Source organism: Papio anubis, chromosome 16 (genome assembly GCF_008728515.1).
Source record: "Papio anubis isolate 15944 chromosome 16, Panubis1.0, whole genome shotgun sequence".
NCBI classification, from domain to species: domain Eukaryota; kingdom Metazoa; phylum Chordata; class Mammalia; order Primates; family Cercopithecidae; genus Papio; species Papio anubis.
Window position 1 is genome coordinate 17452179 of NC_044991.1, and position 25428 is coordinate 17477606.

The 25428-nt window shown below is 45.0% G+C and overlaps 1 protein-coding gene across 1 annotated transcript in view; it reads left to right on the plus strand.

Annotated features, from left to right (window-relative positions):
• The window catches only part of LARGE1 (LARGE xylosyl- and glucuronyltransferase 1), a 697253-nt gene that overhangs the window by 618860 nt on the left and 52965 nt on the right, over positions 1–25428 (plus strand). Inside the window, exon 10 of the mRNA XM_003905455.5 lies at positions 15088–15243. Within this exon, the coding sequence (XP_003905504.1) occupies positions 15088–15243 (156 nt within the window). The remainder of the gene's footprint in view (positions 1–15087; positions 15244–25428) is intronic.

Genomic DNA, 25428 nt, shown 5'->3' on the forward strand with positions numbered 1-25428 from the left:
TTTTGATAACACATTCAAAACCTACTGTACAATAAGTCCTCACTTTAATGTCAACAGGTTCACAGGAACTGTGACTTTTAAGTGAAACAACACACTATGTGTCATAAAAACTTAATTCTTGTTTATATCAACTAACAAGGTAAATTGATTTCTTTATAGGGTATATAATTTCACTTAAAGCTGCAGCCTCCAAGTATCTATCAACCTTAAGTGAAGACTGTAATGTTTTTTATTTGGAAGTTCATTTGGAAGGTTAAATCTATTTTGAAGTTTTCTAAGTATATAGAAATGAGGGCTTTGATAGGTAACATCATTTTTTGGCCTCGCAATCCCATAATGAGGGAAACAATTTCAAACATTTATTTTCTAAAAGCTGTATCCTGCTTCAGAGTTTCCGTCTGAATGCACAATATTTACTTTCTCATTTGTCACCTTTCCACTGAAGGGTCAGATTTAAAGTAGGTGTGTTTTTTCAAAAGTGTGAGATAGAATACCACCAGCAACCATCCTTTCTTCACGTGTGCCATCTCTTACATGTCCTTTGCTTTGAGTTAGCCAGCAAAGCTGTGTGTTACACACATTTTCATTGCCCCTTCTCATGTCATTAGAAAGTACTGTAAAATTGTAATGCTATTTTTAGTCTTGCCTGTATAAAATTATCTGAATCAATGGCATCTAGCAGTGATTGTGCCTGCTGGCTTCAAGTACTTTGTTGCAGGCTTGCTTAGCAATGATGGAGTCAAAGGAATTCATTGCAGGGTTGCTGACTCTGTGACCTTACTCCAGAATCCTTTTGTTATTCCAGTTAAAGCACCGTACCTCTAATGATTCCACATACTCTCTTTTCATAAAATATTGTTATCATTAAAGTAGGAATTTACCTCTCAGTATATAACTCTGCAGGACATCTTGCCTTTAGTACTCACAAAAAAGTCATTCTTTGTGTCTTTCATTATCTAAACAGAATCTATCAAATAGCGTAAGCCCACACACAGTACTCTGTACCTTGATGTAATTCCATAGCAAATCTCCCATGTAATTCAGTCTAATACTAGTTGCTTCAGTCCTTCAGCGTAGTTTTCTCTGACTCTTCCTGCAATATTTGCTGACAAAGGAACTTACTTCATTTTCTTACCATATTATCTTTGTATATTTTTACAGCCATTTTTGCCAGGGCAAAAAAAAAGAAAGAAAGAAAGAAAAGCAAGTATTCTCCTTACTGGACTTCATTATCCTTTATTCTGATGAAAGAAATCTCTAAAGAGACTTCTAACCTCTTTTCACGGAGTTCAGTGAAACATTGTCAAGCTTAAGACCGACTATCACAAGACTTTAAACATCATCCAGAAATTACGGAGACTTCGTCTGCATATTCTGAATGCTTTTGTTTTTAAATGTCTTGCTAATCATGCATCTTTATACTAACATTAAGTAATATCTCAAGGCGTAATACACAGTTTGAAGTTCTCCCTGAGTGATAGTGGTTGTAAGTTCATATTTCAAATAGTCTTGAGAATTTAAATTTTTTGCCAATTTCTTGTCAGATCCAATTAGGGAGTCATTTCTCTACTTTGTAATAGAGCTAAGGAAGAGCTTGTACTGGGAACAGAAAGTGTCAGCTCAGCTGTTTTCTTACTACTCACATCAACTGGTCTTATTGCTATTCTCTGTCTGTAGCTCGTTTGTAGAACTCCCTTTTTTAATTATAAGCTTTTATTTGGAAGGATGTTAGACTTAAAAGTTTAAAAGGTAGCATAAAGAGTTTGTATATATCTGTCATCCAGTTTCACTTTCCCCTCACGTTAACATCTTTTTTTTTTTTTTTTTTTTTTTTTTTTTTTTGGGGGGGGTTTTTTGTTTTTTTTTTTTTTTTTTTTTTTTTTTTTTTGGTGGAGGGGTGTTGTGGAGTCTCACTCTGTCGCCCAGGCTAGAGTGCAGTGGTACGATCTCAGCTCACTGCGACCTCCACCTCCCAGGTTCAAGCAATTCTGTCCCTGCCTCAGTCTCCCAAGTAGCTGGGATTACAGGTGCCCACTACCACGCCTCGCTAATTTTTGTATTTTCTTTTAGTAGAGACGGGGTTTCGCTATGTTGGCCAGGCTGGTCTTGAATTCCTCACCTCAGGTGATCTGCCCGCCTCCGCCTTCCAGAGTGCCAGGATTACAGACATGAGCCATGAGCCACCATGCCTGGCCAGCATCTTCTAACAGTGGTACCTTCATCGAAACTGACAAACCAACATCAATATATTGCTTTTCAAGTAAACTTCAAGCTTTCATTGCATTTCACTCAATTTTTCCGTTTAAGCTTTATTTCCTTAGTCTCCTTGGGTCTGTCATAATTTCAGAATCTTTCCTGGTTTTTCTGACTGACCTTAATAGTTTTGAGGAGTTCTGGTCAGGTAGTTTCTAAAATGTCCCTTAAGTAGGTTTGTCTAGTATACTTTCTCACGATTAGACTGAGGTGATAGGTTTTTGGAAAGAATATCACGGATGTGAAGTGCCCTCCTCCTCACATTGTATCAGGAGGTACACGATGCCCACACACAGCATTACTAGGGATGTTAGCCCTTCTTACGTAGTAAAGGCAATGTTGGCTAGGTTTCTCCACTATAAAGGTACTGATTTTCGCCTGGGCACGGGGGCTCACGCCTGTAATCCCAGCACTTTGGGAGGCCAAAGCGGGCGGATCATGAATGCACGAGATCCAGACCATCCTGGCCAACATGGTGAGACCCCGTCTCTACTAAAAATACAAAAAGTAGCTGATTGTGGTGGTGCGTGCGTGTAGTGCCAGGTACTCGGGAGGCTGAGGCAGGAGAATCGCTTGAACCCTGGAGGCAGCGGTTACAGTGAGACGAGATCACGCCATTGCACACCAGCCTGGGTTACTCTGTCTCAATAAATAAATAAATAAATAAATAAATAAATGTTTCTAATTTTCCCTTTCATACTCTATTTTTGGGAAGTGAGTCATTACATCTACCCTGCACTGGAAATGGAGGGATTAAGATGCATCTCCTCAAAAAGGGGGTAGTAGTATCTACATATATTATTAGAATTTCTCTGAAATTGAAGATTGGTCACTTTTTCTCCATTTATATTTATTTATTTTAAAAATCGTTTATATCTATATACACTCATTTATTTTATACTTTGGGTTATAATGCAGGACTCTTCTTTAAGCCATTCATTTTGTGAGGGCTATTTTAATTAAATATTAGTAATTATAATGCTAATGAAATACACTAAAAATAAGTAATAGTATGGTTGGTTGGTAGAAGACTTTGCCAGAACACCTCAATATTTGAGAGCGCAGTGCCACCATATCATGCCTTCTGCATTGATGCAGCTAGATATGGGTGCTCACATGACTTAGCCTCTCCCTCTCCCTCTCTGCCTTTGCTTTTCTCTGTTATGGCAGAGTGGCTTCCTGAGGCCTCCAGCCAGTAGTTAGAGTTTAGTCATTGATCAGATATTAATTGCACACTTGCTATGAGCTTAGTCATTCAACAGATATTAATTGCACACTTGCTATGACCTAGACACTGGTTACACAACAGTGAACAAGGCAGTCCAGGCCTTTGCTGTCCTTGAACTTACATTCTAGTGCGGAATACAGCTATCACACAAGAAAACAAACGATCAATTGTCATTTCAGGCAAAATGTGCAATGAAAACATAAAAAATGCAAAGGCTAATGGAAGAGTCACTAGTACTCATGAACCCAGATTGAAGAGAGAGGCCTTTTTCTCTCAATGTCTCCTCAAAAGGACTCTGTTGACCCTTCATGGGGCAGGTGTCCATGCAAGAACCCATCTCTGTGTTCTTAGGAATGGTCAGAGTCCATGTCCATGCTTCTGGCAGGTCAGGCATGACTGACAACCCCAATAGAATCATGGGAAGAAGGCCTGGGCTACTTCTGCAAAGGACGGTGATGCAGGGTAGACAAAAGAGCGATAGTGGGCCCCATGGAAGGTGCCTGCTGGGAACCAGGAAGCTCAGCTGCCTCTCCCAGGGTTTCCAAGCAGTGAATCTTATGGTGCTCACCCCCAAGGGCATTACTGAAATTCAGCCAAGTTGGCAACATCCCATGAGACTCAAGCCAGCTGCTCCTCAACCCACCTTGGCCAATTTCCTCAGCTAAGGATCCCATGCCAGCCTTTAGAATTGGTATCTGCTTCCTTCTAGCCTGCCTGTCCTCCAGTCACACCCCCAAGGAGGACACTGTGGGGAGGCTAAAATGTGAATACAGTCTTAGTAATTAATTCCATAGAGACAGGAAGAATACGGGCTGGTTATCACTCCTGGTCTTGTGTGGGTTGTCTGCAGGGAAGTCGCATAAAGGCAGCAGTCATTGAGGACACTTAATGCTGTTTGCATCTTTCTTCATGTCCTGCTATGAAGGCAGCATCAGGAATTCTTTGCATGTGACAGAATCCAGTTCAAATTGGTTTTTACCCCCATTTTATAGCATAAAGGAATCCAACACATTGAACGTGATGAACATTAGAGAAAATACAGCTGAATCGTCTCCTGGATTCATGACCTTCCCAGCCCTGAATATTGTGAAGAGTCTCCGTTTTCCTATTGTCCTTTTATCCCCTCCTTAGCCTCTGCCTCCTTGGGCAGGGAAAAATAAGAAATGTTACAGAGGACAGAACAAGAAATGATAGGATATAACACAAGGCCTGGGATTCATGCATTGGCCTAAGTGTCTACATTTTCCACATGAGAAGACTAAGTCATGAATGAGTTGGATCTCTTTTCTTCCCCTTTCCTGGATAATGATGTATTTTTTGTCTAGGAAGAAATTTTTCTTTTCTTTTTTGGCTGAGACTACTAAAAACCAAAAGGCAACAGGAATCTGTGTGACAGGAGCCAAAGAGTTATGAGTGCCAGGACCCCAGACTGCACTGTGGCTAACTTTTGTGACTGAAAGAGATGTCTTGGTATAAAGGGCATCATTTTTATTTAATTTTTATGTAATAGCAGTACCTGATAATTGTCAGGAATTGGAAAGGAAAAGGAAGAGGGATGGAAAGGAAGCTTCAGCAGCTCATGGGGAAGCTGAGGTACAATCCACGGGAAGTCAGCAAACATTGGCCAAGCCTCCTTTTGCCTGCAAAGTTGGATAGAACACAGCTCTTGCATTCAAGGATCCAACAATCTGGGATGTTGAACAGTGTCACTTTAGCTAATGCTGAGCCTTCCTCAAAGAGAGCATCATGTGGGAATGGAGTATGTATATTCCACAGACTTGATTCATATCACAAGCACTGAGCACAGATCTGCTGCAGGCTCCATGGTGGACACCTACATTAAATTCTCCAGAGAAACAGAACCAATAGGAAATAGAATGTGTATCTATCTGAAGATACTAATTATGAGAATTGACTCATGGATTATGGAGGCAGAGAAGGCCCACTATCTGCTGTCTACAAGCTGGATTCCCAAGAAAGCCAGTGATATATTTCAATCTGAGTCTGAAGGCCTGAGAACCAAGGAAGCTGATGGTTAAGTCCCTGTATTCATCCATCTTCATACTTCTATGAAGAAATACCTGAGACTGGGTAATTCATAAAGAAAAAGAAGTTTAATGGACTGACAGTTGCACCAAGCTGGGGAGGCCTCACAATCATGGCAGAAGGCAAAGGAGGAGCAAAGGCATGTCTTACATGGCGGCAGGCAAGAAGGCATGTGCAGGGGAACTGCTCTTTATAAAATCATCAGGGCTTGTGAGACTTATTCACAATCATGAGAACAGCCCAGGAAAAACCTACCCCGATGATTAAATTACCTCCCACCAGGCCCCTCCCACAACACCTGGAGATTATGGGAGCTACAATTCAAGATGAGATTTGGGTGGGGACACAGCCAAACCATATCGGTCCCAGTCTGAAAGGAGGAGAAGACTGATGTCCCAGCTCAAATAGTGAGCCAAAAAAAAAAAAAAAAAAAGGCAACTTTCTCCTTCCTCAGCTTTTTGTCCTATTCAGGGCCTCAATGGATTGGACGATGGCTTCCCATACTGGGAAGAGCCATTTGCTTTGTTGAGTCCGCTAATTCAAATACTAATCTCATCTGCAAACACCCTCACAGACACACCTAGAAATAATTGTTTCACCAAATATCAGGGCATACCATGATCCAGTCAAGTTGATACATAAAATTACCTACTACAATGCCATTACAGCTTTTGTTTCATTGATCCTATGCAGCAGGTATTATTATTTTCTTTTAAGAGGTTGGAAAATAGAGGTTCAAATATAGTAGGTAGTTTGGAGTGACAGAAAAGGCAATGGTAAAATTTGAACCTAAGTCTTACCAGATCAGTGCCTTGCCCTGGCCCAATAGCTCTGATCTGTGCCTAGTACTTTTTTGTGTGTGTGTGTGTGTGTGTGTGTGTGTGGCAGAGTTTCGCTCTGTTGCCCAGGCTGGGGTGCAGTGGTGCAATCTTGGCTCACCACAACCTCCGCCTCCCATCTGCCCAGTACTTTAAACCCAACTTAAAGTGCCTGTGTTTCAGAATAGTCCCCTTTTCGGGTCTCTCCTTGAAGTCTAGCCAGGAGGACCTGCCCTTGGCCTGGTTCATCTCTGAGCTGTGTTGTCTGTACCTTCCCTCTCCTTGCCCCTCAGGTTGTGTGACAATCTGCAGTCCCTTATTTAAAATCTTGTTTCTTACTCCTCCTTCCCCCATACAGGTTCTGTTTTCATCCAGCCTTCTTCATTGGTAAGGTGACTTATTCATGAAGTCTAAACCAGATGTCTTTCGTAACTGAATGAACACATGCAATATACCTTTATCTCCATCATTGCATCAGTCCTGATACCACAACTTTGCAAAGTAGTTGTGGTTATGCTCCTTCTACAGATGAGGGGCTGTCTCTGTGGTATTAGGCAACTAGGTGGCGAGTTACATAGCAACTAAGTGCAGATCAGAGCTGGAGCTGGGTCTGGCTTGTAGGTTTGTCTGCTCCTCCTTTTCTCTCATGCGTCATAATCCCAAAGATGACAAGGAGAAGGACTTGTGAAAACAGTGCCCTTCTCTTTGAAAATCCAAACAAGGGGATAACAGCGGGAGATTAAACTCCTTCAAGAAAAAAATGACAAGCTGTTTGTCCCTTAGACAAAGAAAAGGAGAATATGTTTCTCCATCCCAAAGCCCACATTAGTAGAGTTTTATAATTGATTTACCATAGACAGACAGAATGTGAGGATTATTGAGAATGTCATCATCATGATTTCCATTCTTGAACCAAAGGGCAGCTACTGAATACTAACTACGTGCCAGGCACTGTGGCACTCCAAAAGAATAATAAGTCAAGTTCCCTGCGAGCCTGGAAATTCACATCCTAGTGCTGCCAGGTGCAGGCATGTAAATAAATAATTACAAGAAGCATACAATGAGTTCTCTAATAGAGCTAACTGCAAGAGCCTGTAGAGCACTGAAGAAGGACCTAGCAACTGCCTAGGGTGTTGTATTAGGAATACTTGCAATGTGAATCAGAAAACCCAATTTGCAGTGGCTTAAAATAAAGTAGGGGGTTTGTCTTACCTAAGAACTCTAGAGTAGGCAAACACAGACATTGGCTTATAGGAGAGCAATGTGTTGACCTGTCATGGTCACAGGATGGCTGTCATGGTTCTAGTCATCACATCTGTTTACGATAGAAAGGTGAGTGAAGTGAGAAGAGGACACTAGCCATATGTGAACGTTTTTATTAGGAAATCGGTGCTTCCCTATGTAACTTTTTAGGCGTTCCTAGGTCACGTGGCCACCCTTGGCTGCAAGGTAGTCTGGGAAATCAGAGACTTGGATCATGATTGGCTTAAATCTTGGGTCATGATCCATTCACAGGGGCGGGGGACATTGCACCTACAAACAAAATTAGTGTTCTGTTAGGAACAATGCGGGGGAGGGGGAGACACACAAGGAGGTAGCCTTCTACCGTGAGTGTTCAGGGAAAGCTTTGCAGAAGATGTGCATTTGAGCTCAGCCATGAAGGATGAGCTGGCATTGATATGAAAAGAAGGTAGGTCAGGCACAGTGGCTCACGCCTGTAATCCCAGCACTTTGGGAGGCCAAGGTGGGCGGATCACCTGAGGTCAGGAGTTTGAGACCAGACTGGCCAATACGGTGAAACCTCGTCTCTACTAAAAATACAAAAATTAGCCAAGTGTGGTGATGCATGCCTGTAGCCCCAGCTACTCGGGAGGCTGAGGTGGGAGAATCGCTTAAACCTGAGAGGTGGAGGTTGCAGTGAGCTGAGATCGCATCATTGCACTCCAGCCTGGGCAACAAGAGCGAGACTCTGTCTCAGAAAGAAAAAAAGAAAAGAAGGTAGGGCATTGTAGAGAGAAAGTAAGGCCATTCTAGCAAGGGGGAGAGCATATGGAAAGACCCAGCATCATGAGAAACATGTTTAAGAAATACCAGGAATGCTTTTAGCCTAGATATAGAGCTGGAATCATAAGTGGAAGGCAGTTTGCATCAGGCTTAGCTGTCAGGCTAGGTGTTATTCTGTGGATCGTAGAAGGTCGATAGGAGTGTTGAGATGGAGACCCATTTTCCAATGCCTCTTATCCCAGTAACTTGGAAGAGATAAGATCCATGTTCTTATTCACCTGGGCATTTGCACACAGGCTCTGATTTTTTCGCTCTTTTGCGCCATTAATGACTTTTAGGAACCCTCTGGGGTCTGAGTGCATCAGAAGTGTTGGCTGAACTCTTTCCATAGCCTTGTCCTTGTACTGAGGTCTTGTTTCTGCCTTTGAACTGCTTTTTCCTGTGCCTTTGATGGGTGATAGAGTTTCTCATGTCTCCTTTAATCACATTGACTTCTGCTGCCTTCCCAGATGATGTTTAAGTTTTCTGGACAGTAATCAATTTCTGTCAATTTTCTCTGGCTCAGTAGAGGCTGACTCTAAGTCTGCACATATACTCAGCCTTTATAGGCATTTCAGGTCCAATCAGATCACACCCATGGGGCCTCTGATAATTGGCAGCTCCTGTAGCCCACCTGGCATGCAACCTCCATGCCCCGCTCTCTCTACTTCCTGCCAGACTGGAGGCTCCACCTGTGTATCTGGGAAATCCTGAATCACCCTGCAGCCTTAGTATCCCGGGGTGGGTATTAGAAGGGGAAAGTACGTTTCATTTCTGATCCTGTCATCTTTTGTCAGTCTCATGTTCATTTCTGTAAACAGAGTTATTTAATGTGATGACAGATATGGGGGAAATAAGGGACACAGATTTCTAATTTTTCTATCTGCTTGGGTTCCAATCCTGACTCTCCTACTTTCTAGCTAGGTAACTTCAGGCAATGTGCTAAACTTTTCTCACCTGACAGGTAACATAGTGAGAGCTTCACTTGTCTCATGGAGTTGTATAAAGAGTAAACGAGCTATTAGAAGTAAAGTTTTCAGAGCAGTGCCTGGCGTACAGTAAGTGTTGGATATATGTTAGCTGCTAATAATTATTATTATTACTGCAGTGATAACATGCCTCAGAAAGTGGAACAAGGTATCGTAGATTTTTATCACAATCCTTGTAGATCCACATGCACTTATCAGCTCCTCACAAAAATCTATTTTGGGTGCATTCTCCAGTGTCACTCTTTCCCAGATGTGAAAGCCCGTCAATAAATGTCTACACCACCAGCTTTTGCTGCCCCCAAACCAGCAGTGATGGCTGATTCTTTCCCTCAGGGGACCAGGACAAGACATTTCTTAGTAGTCACCAGCTTGCTGCCCCCAAGCCAGCAATGATGGGTGATTCTTTCCCTCGAGGGACCAGGACATGACATTTCTTAGTAGTCAAACAAGCAGTGATAAAAAATATATATATATATCAGCAACACAGATCCTAAGTCAGATTTCCAGAGTGAGAAATGTGGTTTAGTGGACAGAACAGTGGCCCGGTAGACAGAAGCTTGACTCTACCTCTACCTCTGCTGTGTGACTCTGGGTAAGTCACTTTCCCACGCTGGGCCTTGGTTTCTTTCCACTTAATGTGACCCTACCCAGGAAGAATCACCAACTGCCCCTATAAATGCACATTATCATACCTGCAGTTTGAAAATGGACAGTTTTATGATACCTTCCTCTCTAAGTTGTAAGTTTCAGGAAGAGAGTTAGGGTCTCTTTTGTGTGTATCTCTGCATTCACAGCCCCTAGATCAGTGTCTGGCACAAAATCAGTGCTCATCTTACTCTCTGTTGAATGAATACATGAGATATAAAAGAAAGAAAATCATTTCTGAGTGTGGTGATTGATACTGAGTGTCAACGTGATGGGATTGAAGGATACAGAGTATTGATCCCAGGTGTGTCTATGAGGGTGCTGCCAAAAGAGATTAACATTTGAGTCACTGGGCTGGGGAAGGCAGACCTACCCTTAATCTGGTGGGCACCATCTAATCAACTGCCAGCAAATATAAAGCAGGCAGACAAACGTGAAAAGGAGAGACTGGCCTAGCCTCCCAGCCTAGATCTTTCTCCCGTGCTGGGTGCTTCCTGCCCTCAAACATTGGACTCCAAGTTCTTCAGTTCTGGGACATGGACTGGCTCTCCTTGCTCCTCAGCTTACAGACAGCCTATTGTGGGGCCTTGTGATCGTGTAAGTTAAGACTTAATAAGCTCCTTTATATATCTATCCTATTAGTTCTGTCCCTCTAGAGAACCCTGACTACTATCCTGAGCAAGACAGATCTGATTTTGTATTAAGCTTGTGCACGTACGCACTTAGTGACCCTGGGCTAGTCTGAGGTTCAGACTCATCGTCTGTAAAAATGGAGATAATAATAGAAACCACCGTACCAGGTTGTTTTGATGGAATGTGATCTCATGATCACGTTCATAAATTTTGAGGAGGAGTGGGAGACAGTCCGTTACATCTAATAAGCTATTCGACCCCCACAGGAGAAAGTAAGGGCAGTAGGGGGCTATTGAGGGAAAGGTGAGAGCTATTTTGTTTCCTCTCTAATCCCATGATCACATTCAATGCAGAGAAGTAAATAATAGGTATTGTATATTTAATATTCATATATATGTATATGGATACACACATACATTAAAAACCCTGGCCTGGCCAGATGCAGTGGCTCAAAGTGCTGTAATCCCAGCAGTTTGGGAGGCTGAGGCAGGAAGATCACTTTGGTTTAGGAGTTTGAGACCAGCCTGGGCAACATAGTGAGACCTCATCTCTACAAAAAATAAACAAAACTAGCTGGGCGTGGTGGTGTGTGCCTGTAGTCCCAGCCACTCAGGAGCCTGAAGAGGAAGGATCACTTGAGTCTGGGAGATTGAGGCTGCCGTGAGCCCAGATTGCACCACTGTACTCCAGCCTGGGTGATAGAGGAAGACCCTGTCTCCAAAACAACAAACAAACAAAAAACACCAGCCTAATGTCTAGCATATAATGGGTATTAGATACATGATAGGTATTTAGGTTGGTGCAAAAGTAATTGCAGTTTTTGCTATTTTCATGGCAAAAACCACAAGTACTTTTTACACCAAACTAAATATTATTTATTTAGATCCTAGCACAAGGTAATGGAGTATTCTATGTCCTGATGATTAAAAACTCAGGAGCAAAATGTAAATCTGAATATACCTTAATAGACTTTTGAATGGGCTCGGCGGTCAGAGGAAGCTGGATTGCAAAGCACTCTTTAGAACCCCCTGTGCTTGCCCATGACCTCACCATCCACTCGCCAATGTTCCTTCTTATATAACACCAGCACTTGCCTGTAGTAAATACACAAACCCAGATCTAGTTTGTGAATACACAAACTAGACAGTTGCAGAGCAGGATGAGGCTTGATGAGCTAACAGATGGCTTGGGGTGTGTTGTGGGGCACCAGGAGACCTGGGTCCTAGTTCCAACCCTGACTTGGCACAGACTCACCATGTGATGTGGAGCGGACTCATTTCTCTGTAAATTTCACTCTCCTCGTCTGTAAAATGCTCAGCCCTTTAGGACTAGATATGATAGTAGTTAAGAGCCTCAGGTTTAGGCTTTAGAGCTGGCTTCCAGTCTCAGCTCTGCAACTTACCAGCTGTGAGATACAGGCAAGTCACATACCATCTCCATAAAGTGGACAGTGGGATTCAAATGGGCTTGTTTGGAGGATTTAATGAGACCATGTCTCTTAAGTACCTGGCAGATTTGTGCACAATACATTAAGCTTTGTTTGTTTGTGAGCCCGTAGGCCAGCCCTTCTTTTCACTTAGTTTAAGTTTCTCCCTGTTGAGGAAGCTTACATTTCCTCAGTCAGATCCACATCCATCAACTTTCCTGCTGGCTCAGCACTTGGCAAGCACCAGAATCATTCTTAGAGAAGACACGATCCCCACTGGGTATGAGTGACACCAGCCCACATGCAATTATTTTAATGCATGGCCCAGGATCTTCTTATGCCCAGATCGAATGTGTTCTCAGGGGAGAGTCTTCCCTCTCCTACCCTTCAAAAGACACAAGAAGAAAACCACATGTTGCACACTCATCCGTCCCTGAAATGTAAACCTCATCAAATAGTTTCATCCCTGCCAGCCCTCTGTACCCTCCTGAATGCTGAGTGCTTGCTTCCTGACTGATGCTGGCAGGAAGGAGAAAGGAGGGCAGAGCTCCTCCTTCCCTGCCCCATCTTTGAGAGGGAAGGAAACCCACACTTATGGAGCCACTCTGACATGCAAGCATGGAGCTAGGCATTTATTTAACCCTCTTACCTACTTTGTCAGGCTTGCTGATCCCCTCCTTGCACTTGAGGAAACAGGTTCCAAGAAGAGAAACCAGTTGTTCAAGGACACACACAGCTAAGTAAAGAGCATAGCTGGGATTCAGACCTCAGCTGGTCTGAGGTCCATAGTTCTAACTCTGGCTACTGTATCATTCATTGTTAGTTATGGGAGGTCGTGGGGATGTGGTTTGGACCAAATAGGTTTCCCATCCTTCATTATGCCATGAGAGAGAAAAATTGGTCTTCTAGAGCAGTATTTATCCAGCCAGCTTCAATGGGTATTGCTAATGCACATTCCCAAAACAGGGCAGAGGGAGCTGGGTCTTCCAGTCCTCCCTTCAGATGGCAGGCTCTGGACCCTGCTGCAGACTCTCATAGATGGAACCCAAGCAAAGGAGGGAAGCAGGAAGTGACTGAGCTGTGGACACCCAGTTCCTTCCTTCAGTGTCTTAGTCCATTCTGGCTGCTTGATGTTTATTTCTCAGTTCTGGAGGCTGGGAAGTCCAAGGTTAGGGCGCTGGCAGATCAGATTCGGTGTCTGGTGAGGGCATGCTTTCCGGTTCATAGTTGGCACCTTTCCCATCTGTCTTCACATGGTGGAAGCAAGCAAGGGAGCACTTTGGGGTCTCTTTTCTAAGGGCACTAATACACTCATGAGGGTTCTTCCCTCGTGACCTAATGACTTCTCGAAGATCCCACCTCCTAATGTCATCACCTTGGCGATTAGACTTTCAGCATGTGAATTTTGTGGGGGAGTGGAAGACAGTCCCTTACATTTGATACACTGTTCAACTCCCGCAGGAGGAGAGAGTAAGGGCAGTAGGGGGCCATTGAGGGAAAGGCTATTTTGTTTCCTCTATAATCAGACAAAGCATGAAACAGAACGTTTTAAAAGCTTCACTTCTGTCCTCCACAGTGTAGAGGAAAGAACGTGGGCTTGGAAATCAGACATGCTTACGTTTGAAGCCTGGCTCCCATGTTTATCAGCCGGGTGGCCATAGGCAAGTCACTTCTTCACTGTTTCTTCCTCTTTACGATTGCATGCCTTGCTGGGGTCATTGTGAGGACTAAAAGAAGCCAGTGAATGTAAAACTGCTGGTGAAGTGTTCAACCCATGGGTGAGCCCCTCAGGAGAAGCTCCCAGCCAAGGGCATGAAAAGTGGCCACTCAGTACAGGCTTCCCTTTCCCGTGACAGGTGTCCCATGGAGGGTTCTCTGGAGACTGTCTCAGGTATTCACGCCATTGCACTGGGCTCAGCCTTGCCTTGGTGTCTGCCAAGGAGCATTGAGAATATGATCGTATGTGACCAGGGCCACCTCACAGTGCAGCCCCCTTGGGGTCTTTCCCTGGCTTAGCTGTTTTTGATGGTGTGCGATTTCCCTCATCTGGACTCGACCTGTCCCCTTGGATGCTCTGCCTCCACCCATCATTCAGGGTTCAGCTCGTGTGGCTCAGCTGTGAGAGACCATCTCATTGGCCTAGTCATCAGTCTCCTCGGTCCCTGTGTGCCGATCTCAGACACAGTGCAAGCCCAGTGAGTAGTTAAGCAGGTGGACTCTGGAATCAGGCTACAGAGGTTCCAAACCTACTTTTCTGTGACCACAGGCAAATTACAGAGTCTTTCTGCCTCTACTTCCCCATCCGTAAAATGGAGTTAATAATTGTGCTGCCCCATAGGCCTGTTATCAGTATTAAATAAACTAATACAAATTATGTCTTACTAATCATGGTTATTCTATAGTAATAATGAATCATTTTTAATACTAGCAATGAATGCCACCAGATATTAATAATAAATTAAGGTGCTTTCTTAGAAGAAATTTTAGTACTATTTAAATATTCTAGGCCAGGCATAGTGGCTCACACCTGTAATCCCAGAACTTTGGGAGGCCAAGGTGGGAGGATCACTTGAACCCAGGAGTTTGAGACCAGCCTGGGCAACATGGCCCAGTCATGCCCCCTCTGGGTGGCACCTACAGGCAGCAGGTGGTCAAGCAGAAATAGGGTTTGCAGAGTCGCATCCTAAGCATCACATCTTAAGGCTGAGAGATGACAATGTAATAACTGGCACAGATTATTTCCATTTCATGGATGAGGAAACTGAGGCACAGAGATTCAGTCACTTGTGCGAGATTAAAGGACTACCTAAAGCAGAGTCAGGGTTTGATCCTAGGTGACCTGGCCTCAGAGCCCTTACCCTTAACCACTCTGCCAAACTGTTGAATGAGTGAACGAGCAGACCCTCAAATAATACTTAGCCTAGTGCTGAGCTGAGGCTTCCTACAGGTGTGAGGGCCCCCCCCCCACCCATGCCGCACATGACCACCTCCTTATCTCCCTGCCAGGTCATTCACTGGAACTCCCCCAAGAAGCTCCGGGTGAAGAACAAGCACGTGGAGTTTTTTCGCAACCTCTACCTGACTTTCCTGGAGTATGACGGCAATCTTCTGAGGCGGGAACTGTTTGGCTGCCCCAGTGAGGCTGATGTCAACAGTGAAAACGTAAGTGGCTCGTAAGGCGAGACAGGGAAGGGGCGGCTTCTCTGCTCATCCATCATCAAGGACCTCCCCCATGCCAGGCTCTACGTCAGGCTCACGGCAGGACCTAGATGAACACAATGCCATCGGTGCCCAGGGTCCACCGTCTAGTGGGGGAGACAGGCACATCAGCGGGTCCCTCGCATGCAGACAAGGTGAAGTCAGAAGTGAGTTTCCAAGCAGAAGAAACAGATTAAGCAAAACCACCATTGAAAGGAAAGATCAAGTGTCTCTCATAGCCAGGAAATGCCAGCGTTTTTGCGGACATGATATCCACATGGGAGACCCAGGATTCAGTGGAGTCAGTGCATAGGGAAACACAAAAAGAGCTTTTCACGAGTAACTGGCTCTTTTAGGGGTCAGCATGAGTGAAGACAGTGTTAGGCAGGCACTCAGTCACCGCCATGGCTATAGTCTACTATAGCTATTCCCGTTTCTCTGTTTCTTCACCACTTACAATTTGTTCATGTTGTATCTCATTTGATGTTCATAGAAACCCACTTTTTTTGTTGTTTGTTTTTTTTTTAAACAGAGTTTCACTCTGTCATCCAGGCTGAAGTGAGGTGGCGTGATCTCGACTCACTGCAACCTCTGCCTCCCAGTTTCAAGCGATTCTCCCACCTCAGCCTCCCAAGTAGTTGGGATTACAGGCATGCACCACCACCCCCAGCTAATTTTTTGTATTTTTAGCAGAGACAGGGTGTCACCATGTTAGCCAGGATGGTCTCGATCTCCTGACCTCGTGATCCGCCTGCCTCGGCCTCTCAATGTGCTGGAATTACAGGTGTGAGCCACCGCGCCCGGCCAAAACCCACTTTTTAGAGTTGAGTAAATTGAGGCACAGAGAGATTAGGCAGGTCGCCCATGGTCCCACAGGAAACAAGGAGCAACGCTGAGACTTTTTGTGAGTTCTTAGGATATAGAGAAGAGGCACTTCGACAGAAAAAGCAGGGCATGGGGAGTCAGGCTGACCTGACTTTAATTCCTTCCGGTTACTACCTGTGTGATCTCAAATAAGTGACTCAACCTCTGTGCTTCGTTTTCTTCAGCTGTCAAATGGGGAATAAAAGCTTTTCTGGGGCCAAGTGTGGTGGCTCACGCCTGTAATCTCAGCACTTTGGGAGGCCGAGGCGGGCAGATCACCTGAGGTCAGGAGATCGAGACCAGCCTGGCTAACATGGTGAAACCCCGTCTCTACTAAAAATACAAAAATTAGCCAGGCATGGTGGCAGGCACCTATAATCCCAGCTACTCGGGAGGCTGAGGCAAGAGAATTGCTTGAACCCAGGAGGCGGAGGTTGCAGTGAGCCGAGATCATGCCACTTCACTCCAGCCTGGGCGACAGAGTGAGACTCTGTCTCAAAAACAACATACATACATACATACATAAATCTTACGTGGGATGTTTTGAGAGTAGCTGAGAAGTTGCGTGCAAAGCACCTAACTCAGTGTTGGCCCTGTGTTAGATGCTTAGTAAATATTTGCACTCTGCTCTTTCCTTGACCTTTAGTATTAGACACAGAAGAATCTGGTTCATTCATTTAGGCAGCCAACATTTACTGAGGACCTTGTACTTATTCTGTGCACTGAGTAGTCATAGGTGAAAAAGGACTTTGGTTCCTGATCTCATGATATTTGTATTCTGGTGGAGGAGACACAGTTAATAACTAAAGTCTCAGAAAACAGTGATCAGCCAGTGGCAACCGCTACATAGCAATGTATTAGTGAGCAGCTGAGCAGCTCCGCTGGTTTGAGGATTTCTATGAGGAGGTGACGTTGAGTCTAAAACCTAAATGACATGAACGAGCCTCCCATAGAAGAGCAAGGGGAGCACATTCCAGGTAGAGGAAGTAGCTGGTGCAAAGGCCCTGAGGCAGGACAGGTCCGGAGTGTGGAACAGAAGGATGGCCAGTGTGCCCAGGAGCTGGTGGGGAGGGAAGGCTCAGGTAGGCAGGAGCCAGATTGGTATGAGGTTGTATGTTGGGTTTAAGAGTCGGAATTTTGATTTGTTGTTGTTGTTGTTGTTGCTGTTTTTATAGTTATTTTGGTTGTAGTGAGAATTCTTTTAGGCTCCCAATGGCAGGGAAGGGCACCTATGGAAGGACCAGAGGCATGTGCTCGCCTGGTCTTTTATCAGGATGACGCTGGTCACAGTGCACCCCTACTCTCTGTGATCGGGTCCCCAAGTGACAGTGGATCGCCACTGGCTCCGGCCCTTCTCCCCATCACCCTAGAGGCCTTCTCAGCATCTGCCCTCCTTCACATCTGGTGATAAAAGAAAGAAAACCATCAGGCACTCCAACTCTCTCAGATTCTGAGAAGCACTTAGGGGCTTAACAAACACTGTTCTTTCGGTTTTTCCTTCCGTTCTCTTTGCTCACATCCGTATTTGTCATCATCAAGATTCGAGGGTCCATTCGGCACATTTTTCCAAATGTTAAATGGAAACTGTTCTCGTGCCTCGTTTATTTCCCCCCTCCATGGAGAAGGCTCCCATAAAAAGCCTTGCAGGATGAAGCCGTCAGTTAATCATCTGTATCGGTGCGTTCCCATGCCCTGCTGCTGCTCAGTATCATAAGAAATGAGACGTTTTATAAGTGACTCACCAGCTTTTCCTACCATCTCCTTCCCCTGGGGGGATCGTCGAGGTGAAGAAGTCGTCAGTGGTCTTTCTCAGAATCTGTTACCGTATTTATTTGCTTATTTGCTCAGGAAGAATGCGTGAATGCTGGCCATCTGCCAGGAGCCATGTAGAGCGCAGGGGTTGAACCTAGAGACTGAGCCCCCCACTGTATGTAAGTGGCCTGCCGCTTAACAACTCTTAGAGATGCCAAGAGGAAGGTCTGCCCAGGAGGCCCAAGAATGAGAGAGCAGCTTGCTCTAAGCAGTCACCATGGCTGTCATCCCAGTCTGTCTCCCCTCTCTCCCTTGACCACTATGCATGGGCCACACCCACCTCCTTTCTGTGCCTTCATTCCGGGCTCACAATAGGGCCTTGGTGCTTGCTGTTCTCACTGGCGGGAACACCTGTCCCTCTGTGTTTTAATGTCTCAGCTGTGACATCACAGAAACTTTCCAATCCCCTACCCCCACCTGCACACAAAGTAACCTATTAAGTCACTGTCTATGACATGCCTTGTTTCTTTTTGATTTTTTTTTTTTTTTCTTTTTGTGAGACAGAGTCTTGCTCTGTTGCCAGGCTGGAGTGCAGTGGCACAATCTCGGCTCACTGCAACCTCCGCCTCTCGGGTTGAAGCAATTCTCCTGCAACAGCCTCCCAAGTAGCTGGGACTACAGGCACACGCCACCATGCCCAGCTAATTTTTGTATTTTTAGTAGAGACAGGGTTTCACCATGTTGGCCAGGATGGTCTCGATCTCTGGACTTCGTGATCCACCTGCCTCGGCCTCCCAAAGTGCTGGGATTACAGGCATGAGCCACTGCACCTGACTTTTTTTTTTTTTTTCTTTTACAGAATCTCCCACTGTCACCTGGGCTGGAGTGCAGTGCCACTATCTCGGCTCACTGCAACCTCCGCCTCCCAAATTTAAGTGATTCTCCTTGCCTTAGCCTCCCAGGTAGCTGGGATTAGAGGTGCCTGCCACCATGTCCAGTTAACTTTTTTTGTATTTTTGGTAGAGACGGGGTTTCACTGTGTTGGCCAGGCTGGTCTCGAACTCCTGACCTCAGGTGATCCACCCGCCTCAGCCTCCCAAAGTGCTAGGATTACAGGCATGAGGCACTGTGCCCAGCCCCTGTTTTCTTTTTGTCAGAGCATCTACTCCTGTTTACAATTACCCGATTCATATGTTTGTTTCCTAGGTTTTTTCATAAATGTAATACCAAAACATGAGACTCTTAAAGACTTTGTGCTATTCACCTCTGAGGTTCTCCGCCCTAGCACAGGATAGAATCAAGCACATAATAAGCACTTAATAAATCTTTATTGAATGAATGTACTAAGCAAGTTTAAGAAGGAAGAACGAAGTACCACCAAGTAAAGGGAAGAGCAGAAGAAAAAGTGAACTGTTGAAAGAGAACATGCTGGAAGTTTGTGTACCAGAGCACAGGCATGCTGGGGGCATGGCTAGGAACGAAACTGACCAGGAGGCACCCTGGCTGTGCTTAGAAGCTTAGAGTTTCTCCTCACGGCAGTGAGGAGCCCCCAAAGGGTGTTAGTGATGGGCAGATTTATATTAGAGAAAAATCACTCAAGGTAGAGGATGAAATGAAAAAGACAAAACTGGAGGGACGACTTAAAGGACATGCCCCATCCCAGGCAAAAACACGATGGGCGCGTCTCTGATCTAGGACAGTAGAAGTGGGAATGGAGAGAGCAGATGGACTGTTTCATGGGTGCTAAGAACATAGGAGCAGGTGCAGCTAGCACTCATAAATCAAGACAAGCAGGTTCCTGTGCCCTGCTCCAGCCCCGTTCCTCTGCTGGCAGGGGCTGGAGCTGGAGCTGGGGCAAAGAGAGAGTCTGTAAACATTGTACTCCTGAACCACAGCTCTGTAGGGAGTTTACCACCTGGTCCTCCGCAGCGTGTCAAGTGTTATCTGCAAACACAACCGGAGGAAAAGGGTACGATCTTGGATCCAGCCCAAAGCCGATGCTCCCAGCTCTGTAGCAGGAGGTCATTAGAGCTGTGATAAGTGCACAGATGGTGGTGAGTCTGAAAGAAACCAAGTCAGGAACCTCTTCTTTGGAGTTGAGATCCTAGATGGGAGCAGGCTCTGATGGCAGTGTCTAAGTGACTTTAGACTCGTGTCATCCACTGGATTAGTCCATTTTCACGCTGCTGATAAAGACATACCCGAGACTGGGTAATTTATAAAGGAAAGAAGTTTAATTGGCTTACAGTTCCACACAGCTGGGGAGGCCTCACAATCATGGCGGAAGAGCAAGGGGCGTCTTACATGGTGCCAGGCAAGAGAGAGGACGAGAACCAAGTGGGAGGGGTTTCCCCTTATAAAACCATCAGATCTTATGAGACGTATACACTACCATGATAAGAGTATGAGGGGAGCCTGCCCCCATGATTCAGTTAACTCCCACTGAGTCCCTCCCACAACATGTAGGAATTATGGGAGCTACAATTCAAGATGAGATTTGGGTGGGGACACAGCCAAACCATATCATCCACCCAGTTGATACTTCACTTAGTTGCCAGACACAGGGCTAGTGTTCCAGCAGGCAGCATTGCAGATTAAAGCTCGGCTCTTGCAGTGCCTGTTGAGTGAGGGATACAGACAAGCAGAGGATTATTAAGTAGTGCGATTAGTGCCAGAATAGTGGTAGTGCTTCGAGAGCACACGAGAAGGGCATTTTACACAACTAGGGAGAGAAGGTGCATCAAGGAAGACTTCCTGGAGGAGGTGAGATTTAAAGGATGAATAAGTAGGAGTGAAGGAGTATGAAGGGTAAACTTGGTGGGTGGGAGGGAGCAGCATGAACATTGGAGACCAGGAGTGAACACAAGCATGATCACTCGAGGACCTGCTGGGAGTTCAGATTCAAATGAACGCAGTGTGAGAACTATAAAAATGTTTGCACCTGGGGCACGGTGACTCACTCTGGTAATCCCAGCACTTCGGGAGGCTGAAAGCACTTCGAGCCCAAAGCAAGTGATTTTCAGTGGCTTATAGCCTAGTGTGAGATGTGGACATTAACTACAGAGTCATGCAAATGCACTTCAGTGTAAAATGACAACCATGTGTTAGGAAGGGGAAACACACGGTGCTTGTGGAGATACAAAGTAGGAGGAACCGGCCGGGCGTGATGGCTTACGCCTGTAATCCCAGCACTTTGGGAAGCTGAGGCAGGCAGATTACCTGAGGTCAGGAGTTCGAGACCAGCCTGGCCAACATGTCGAAACCCCATCTGTACTAAAAATACAAAAACTAGCTAGGCATGGTGGCACACGCCTGTAGTCCCAGCTACCCGGGAGGCTGAGACAGGAGAATCGCTTGAATCTGGGAGGCGGAGGTTGCAGTGAGCTGAAATCACGCCATTGTACTCCAGCCTGGGCAGTAAGAGCAAGATTCCATCTTTAAAAAAAAAAAAAGAAGAAGAAGAAGAAAAGAAAGAAAGAAAGAAATGGCTGCACAAGTAAATTTTTGCATTATTTTAATTTTTTCACTGGGAAATTGATAATGACAATAAGGGTGTGAGCTCCCTGGTAATCTGAATCACTCATTTAATAGACACATGACCTCAGAGAAGTCACCTAAATGCTCTAAGCCTTGGGTCTACCATTTGAGAAATGGGTCATTGCCATGGGGTTTTATGGGCAATTTACGGCCAAAAAAGAAGGACTTGGCACCGGGAACACAGTGTGCCGTGGGATGAGTTTCTTCACAGACCCCAGTGTCTGGCCCATGTGATCATAATCCACTGTTCCACAAATAGGCTTTGGGTTTTATTAGCAACTCGGGTAAAAAGATCTAGCAGAGAAGGGCACCCGTAGAGTCTCTGAGAAATCTGTCTGTGAAGAATGCGAGGGGGTGTCACATTTGCTGTAGGTCAGACAATCCTGCGTATCCCCGTCAATTCAGAAATTCAGGGTAGGAAGAAGAGGCCATTTGGTTTGCCTTGCTGCCAAACTAAAAATAAAAATAAATCCATCTAGTCAGAGATGCAATTCTTCATCAAGGAGCTAAGATGTGAGGGGCAGAGCCCCATTTCAGAGCCTCTGGTTGGGCTACTTGCTCTAGGACAAGACAGTTTGATTTGCAAGAGAACAGGCTCCCCCAGTGCTATGGAATGACAGCAGCTGATTGGCTACAGGCACTTGTCTCCCATAGTTTGGGCATCTCTCCCTGGGACTCGTAAATTCTTTATGTAATGCGGTAAGCATTTGGAATGCATTGGTTATTATTAGTTGATTGATTGAAATAGGGATGGAGGTTAGAATTCTGTACCTTAGCATTTCTCTCCCTTTTCCTCAGCAACCCAGCCCTTGAAGAATATCCAAGAAATGGCAGGGTGCAGTAGCTCATGCCTGTAATCCTAGCACTTTTGGAGATAGAGGCGCAAGGATTGTTTGAGCCCAGAAGTTCAAGGTTGAAGCGAGCTATGATCGATCCATTATACTCCATCCTCTGTGATGGAGCGAAACCCCGTCCCTAAAATTAAATTAAATTTATAAAAGAATATCCAAGAAACCCCGGGACTCTCCCAGAACATAGTTGGATAATCAGAGCTATTCTCTACCGTTTTATCTATTCAGAATCATTCCATAGTATCCCTAATAGGCTTGCATCTGGCTTCTGCTGGAATCCTCCCAAAGACAGGGAGCTCACCACCTTTCAAGGCAGCTTACTCTGCTGTTGGAAAGCTCCAGATGCTAAACTGTTCTACCTCATGTTGGGCTGAAATATTTCCCTCTGTAAAGAACCCACTAATCTGAGCCCTGTCCTCTGGAGTCTGTGTTTTGTTGGTTTTTTTTTAATGAAACATAAGGAAATAAGGATCCTTCCACCTCCCATGTACCTGACAGCCCAGAAGATAGCATAGGAAGTTGCCATTCAGTTTGCTATTTAGAAACATAGGACTCCCCTAAGTATCGTATTTGTAGGGCGATGCTTTATCATCAAAAGGGCCTTACTCCACCTAAGGGTATTTCCAAGTAAAGGAACCTCATCTTTTTAAATGCAAAACCCATTAAAATAGATGGGTTTTAACCAATTTGGACAGGAAACTTGCTGCTAAAGTATATGCCCTTCCTTTATTAACCAGATACTAAACTCAGTTTAGTATTAAACTCAGTTTACAATTTCTGATGACTACAGTTGCATTGAAAAGGCTGGAGGAGGTTGGGGGAGTGGCCAGAGGAGGAAACATACTGTTTATCCTGGCAGGAAATGGCCCCAGACTATTCACTGCTTATTCTGTGAATTCCTTTCTGACAGCTGTCACTTTCTGCTTATCAACTTCAGAACAACCCTTTCTGGGCTCGCTTCCTTGTTCCTTCTTTCCAAGGCAGCCAACGCCTCCCCCGCCTCCCCCAACCCACAAAAAAAAAAAAAAAAAAAAAAAACCCACAAAACCCCACAAAGGTATTTAATTTAGAAAGCCTGATGGTAAAAGAATGATCTGTTGTTATGTTAAAAGCTAGATTATGAAACATATCAAACATCCACAAAGTACAAAAAAAAAAAAAAGACTGGACACCAGTGAATTTTTGAATATATATGGAATTGCAAGTCAACAGCCAGTGTCTCCGTCCCCTGCCCACAGCAGACATCACTAATTGATGGCTGCATTATTCATCTATGCCCAACTTCTTTCTCCTCCTCAAGACAGCACGCTGAGTAATCAGTATTGGTCTCCTAGCCTCCTAGTGATAGCAGGGAACCAAAGCCTGCTCGGTATCCCTGTGATAGGTATTAGTCATTCTGGTCTCTCCTGCATGAGCACAGCTCTTTGTGCTGTTCTAAGACCTTTCTCTGCTTGCTTCTAGATTTTGGGAATTGGACATTTTCTGCAGGGAAAGAAAGAGAAAGGGAAATACAACTTTAATCTTCACCACAAAGGGAGGGAGGCATTATGAGTCACATTTCACGGATAAGGAAAGGAAGGCTTCAAAGAAATGATTTACTTGTTCAAGGCCACACAACTCCTGAGTGCTGGGGGCGAGATTAGAAATCATGTCTACCTAACTCTAAAGCCACAAGACAAGGAAGGACTTCCCAAATGGATGTAGCTATGTATGTCGTATTAATGTAATAGTAAGTTACATTATTACATATATCCAGGTTATTCCACAATTCTCCTAGTTGTTATATGGATACAGTTTTCTTACTCTTTCACTCACCCTTCAAGGTAGTTCCTGTTATCCCCTTTTTTTTTTTTTGAGACGGAGTCTCATTCTGTCACCCAGGCTGTAGTGCAGTGGTGCGATCTCGGCTCGCTGCAACCTCCGCCTCCCGGGTTCAAGGATTCAAGCAATTCTCTTCCTCAGCCTCCCGAGTAGCTGGAATTATAGGCACCTGCCACCATACCCAGCTAATTTTTGTATTTTTAATAGAGACAGGGCTTCACCATCTTGGTCAGGCTGGTCTCGATCTCCTGACCTCATGATCCACCCACCTCGGCCTCCCAAAGTGCTGGGATTACAGGCGTGAGCCACTGCTGTTATCTGCATTTTATGCAGAAGGAAATAGAGGCTCAAAGAGGTGAATTCACAGAACAGGTTGATGGCAGAGCTGAAGCCAGTATCAAGCCCTGATTCATAGTTGAGTGGTCTCTCTACGGCTGTTTAAAATACTCCTCTCTCTAAAATTGCTATGCCTGCCCCGTACCCCAGCACTCCCTCTCTCCAGGGCTCCTTCATTTTTCTCCATAGTACTTATCACTAATATATTCATGACTTATTTATTTTTGTTGATTATGTCTGTACCCACTAGAATGTAAGCTCTGTGACTACAGGGCTTTTTATCTGTTTTATTCATCAGTATATCTTCCTTAAAGAGTGCCTGGCACCTGATCCATGCTCAATAAATCTTGTTGAACAAATGAACTATAACAAGTCCTTTTCCTGAAGCATTTGTGGTGTGCCAGAAACATCCCTCCACTTGGACGCAGAAAATTTGGCCCAAGCTGGGCATCGTGGCTCATACCTGTAATCCCAGCACTTTGAGAGGCTGAGGCAGGAAGATCACTTGAGCCTCAGGAGTTTGAGACCAATCCAGGCACCATCGTGAGACCTCGTCTCTGTGAAAAATAAGCAAACCACACATGCCTGTGGTCCTAGCTACTCAGAAGGTTGTGGTGGGAGGATCACTTGAGCCTGGGAGGTCGAGGCTGCAGTGAGTCGAGATGGCACCACCACACTCTAGCCTGAGCGACAGAACAAGACCCTGTGGCCCTAGACTAGATCTATGACTTTAGGCTTAACTCTAGCCTTATATAAACCTCAGTTTTCCCATCTGTAAAATGGTCAGTAAATGTACCCACACCAGGCTCTTTGAGGAACGTTAAAGGGGTTAAAGTATTCAAAGTGCTGTGCCACCTAGGCAGTTATTGTTACGAGTACTTTCCAGAAAGCTTGCCTTGGATACCCGCTGTCTCAGCTGCTGTGAGATCACTGCCTCACCTCTGAAATGAAGAAGGCTTCCAAGCTCAATTCTCTCACGCTATGAAGG